At 37.9% G+C, this 3,031-nt stretch overlaps 1 protein-coding gene across 1 annotated transcript; it reads left to right on the top strand.

Annotated features, from left to right (window-relative positions):
* Window positions 1–1,427: 1,427 nt before the first annotated feature.
* Window positions 1,428–3,029, top strand: LOC111785477 (beta-galactosidase-like; the record flags this gene model as incomplete). Its single annotated transcript, XM_023665872.1, has 1 exon — window positions 1,428–3,029. A coding segment is annotated over exon 1 (1,602 nt), but the record flags the coding sequence as incomplete, so codon positions are not given.
* Between the last annotated feature and the right edge of the window lie 2 nt (window positions 3,030–3,031).

The following is a 3,031-nucleotide window of genomic DNA, read 5'->3' on the forward strand; positions in this document are numbered from 1 at the left end:
ATGAGCACGGGAGGGCCAATGCCTCAATAGAACTCGGTTAGATGGATGTTCGGGAAGTCCCGATGAGATGAAAGACACGCGGGCCCATTTTCGATGGCATGACTGAGCGAGTTATGATGGCCAACGACATCCCGAGACTCGAGGGTGGCATCAAGACATATGGACCCTGTCGATGGGGATCGAGATGACAAGATGAGATGCGACGTTGCATTGAGAGAGCTTGGTCCGAGCAGGGGCAAGGTCGAGCTGAATGACTTGGCCTAGCGTAGAGGCAAGTCGGATGTGTTGCAGACGATTGAACATGCATGCGCACGCAGCGTGTGTGGTTGAACAAGCTTGGATTCCACACAAGCGATGTTCGATTGGTGAAGACAAACCTCGCCTAAGGTCCGATGAAGCCACAAAGCCAGGGCGAAAAATATATATGGGGCTTAATTTTCCTTAAGGCTAGTCGTGAGTGTGTGAAGATCACGACGCCGCACGGTAAAAAATGTAGAACCGTGACACTGTGGGTCTACATCATAGGCTGGTTTATAGAATTTAAAAACTTAGGAGTCTAATACTAACTCTAACGCTCCTAATTTTCTTGTCTAAACCATAGATGTCACTACATGCATGACTTTAACATATGCGGAAATTTAAATAAAACGTTTCAAGCGAAGTCATGGACCTATACGTTTAGTTTAAATCAATAAATAGAAATAACAACATCGTCAAAATAAAACCTTAAAATAATCTGTGAGTATGAAAATGAAAAATTACCTATAAAACTACTAACTGAAACTATGCATGATATTGTCCTATCTTAACTTCTATAGTCATTTCAAGATTCACCGTCGTATACAACCACACATATACTACCATTTGTGCAAGGAATTTCATATCCCCACCCCTTCCAAGTTTTCTAAGGTTGTTTACACAAAATAATAATAATAATAATAATAATAATAATAATAATAATAATAATAATAATTTTATAATATATTTTCTCCTTTATTCATGTTCTAAAAATAGTTAATTAAAATCATGATATTTATAATATTAATCTATGTTAGTTAGTTTGTCATGAATTTAGTAACTTCTGAAATAATATTAATGAAAATGTTCTAAAGTTATTACTTATGTATTAATTAAATAAAGAAAGCTAAGTTTAATAGTAATTTTGACAAATAATAATTAAATTTTTGTTAATTGCGTTTAATATTTTTAATTGGATAATAAGCTATTTAAGGATAAGGCCAATAGCCATAGATAAACTTTCGAACGTTTTTTCTATTTTTAGAAATTAATTGTCTTTTTTTTTTACTATTTTTAGAATTCCTCAACAACTTATCAACAAATATAGATTCTAAATAACTCTCATCTTATCACTATATTTTCCTATATAAACACATCGATTATGAGCAAAAGGAATAAACAAGCTAAAGATGTTTAACATTGGATCGCTTGTTCTTTTCCTTGTTGCATCTTTAGCTTGTTTGTCTTTTTCTACCGCAGATAATGTCACATATGACTCAAATGCCTTAATTATTAATGGCGAACGACGCATTATCTTCTCAGGTTCCATCCATTATCCACGTAGTACCGATGCAATGTGGCCTGATCTTATTCAAAAAGCTAAAGATGGTGGACTTGATGCAATAGAGACGTACATTTTTTGGGATCGTCACGAGCCCCAACGACGAAAATATGACTTCTCTGGAAATCTAGATTTTATCAAGTTCTTTCAACTTATTCAAGATGCGGGACTTTATGTCGTGATGAGGATTGGTCCTTACGTGTGTGCTGAGTGGAACTATGGAGGTTTTCCAGTGTGGCTGCACAATATGCCGGGAATCCAATTACGAACCGACAATCAAGTCTACAAGAATGAAATGCAAACATTCACGACAAAGATAGTGAATATGTGTAAAGCGGCTAACCTATTTGCATCGCAAGGAGGACCGATAATTATAGCTCAAATTGAGAATGAGTATGGAAACGTGATGACACCGTATGGAGATGCAGGAAAAGCATATATCAATTGGTGCGCTCAAATGGCTGAATCTCTCAATATTGGTGTTCCATGGATCATGTGCCAACAAAGCGATGCCCCACAACCTATGATTAATACATGCAACGGATTCTATTGTGATAACTTCACTCCAAACAACCCGAAGAGCCCAAAAATGTTTACTGAAAATTGGGTGGGATGGTTCAAGAAATGGGGCGACAAAGACCCTCATAGAACGGCAGAAGATGTAGCATTTTCTGTGGCCAAATTTTTTCAATTTGGTGGCGTGCTTAACAATTATTATATGTATCATGGAGGTACCAACTTTGGAAGAACATCGGGAGGTCCGTTCATCACTACGTCTTATGATTACGACGCCCCTCTCAATGAATATGGAAACTTGAATCAACCTAAATGGGGACATCTCAGACAACTTCACGCATCAATCAAACTTGGGGAGAAGATTCTAACTAACAGCACTCGCTCGGACCGAAACATTAGTAGCTCTGTGACCTTAACGACATTCTCGAACCCAACAACAGGGGGTAGGTTTTGCTTTTTGAGCAACACGGATGCTAGCAATGATGCTACCATAGATTTGCAGACAGATGGAAAATATTTTGTACCAGCTTGGTCTGTGACCATTCTTGATGGTTGCAACAAGGAGGTTTACAACACTGCAAAGGTTAACACTCAAACATCTGTGTTTGTGAAGGAGCAAAATGTGAAGGAAAATGCACAACTCTCCTGGGTTTGGGCTCCTGAGCCTATGAGAGATACTCTACAAGGAATTGGTAAATTTAAGGCAAACCTTCTCTTGGAACAAAAGGCAACTACGGTTGATTTTAGCGACTACTTGTGGTACATGACAAATGTTGAAACCGATCAAACTTCATCTCTTTATAATATAACTCTTCACGTGAATACAAAGGGTCACGTGCTTCATGCCTTTGTAAATAAAAGGTATGTTGGGTCGGAATGGGCGACCAACGGTCAAAGCTTTGTACTTGAGAAACCCATCTCGTTAAAATCTGGAAC

Source organism: Cucurbita pepo, unplaced genomic scaffold (genome assembly GCF_002806865.2).
Source record: "Cucurbita pepo subsp. pepo cultivar mu-cu-16 unplaced genomic scaffold, ASM280686v2 Cp4.1_scaffold000503, whole genome shotgun sequence".
In the NCBI taxonomy this organism is placed as follows: domain Eukaryota; kingdom Viridiplantae; phylum Streptophyta; class Magnoliopsida; order Cucurbitales; family Cucurbitaceae; genus Cucurbita; species Cucurbita pepo.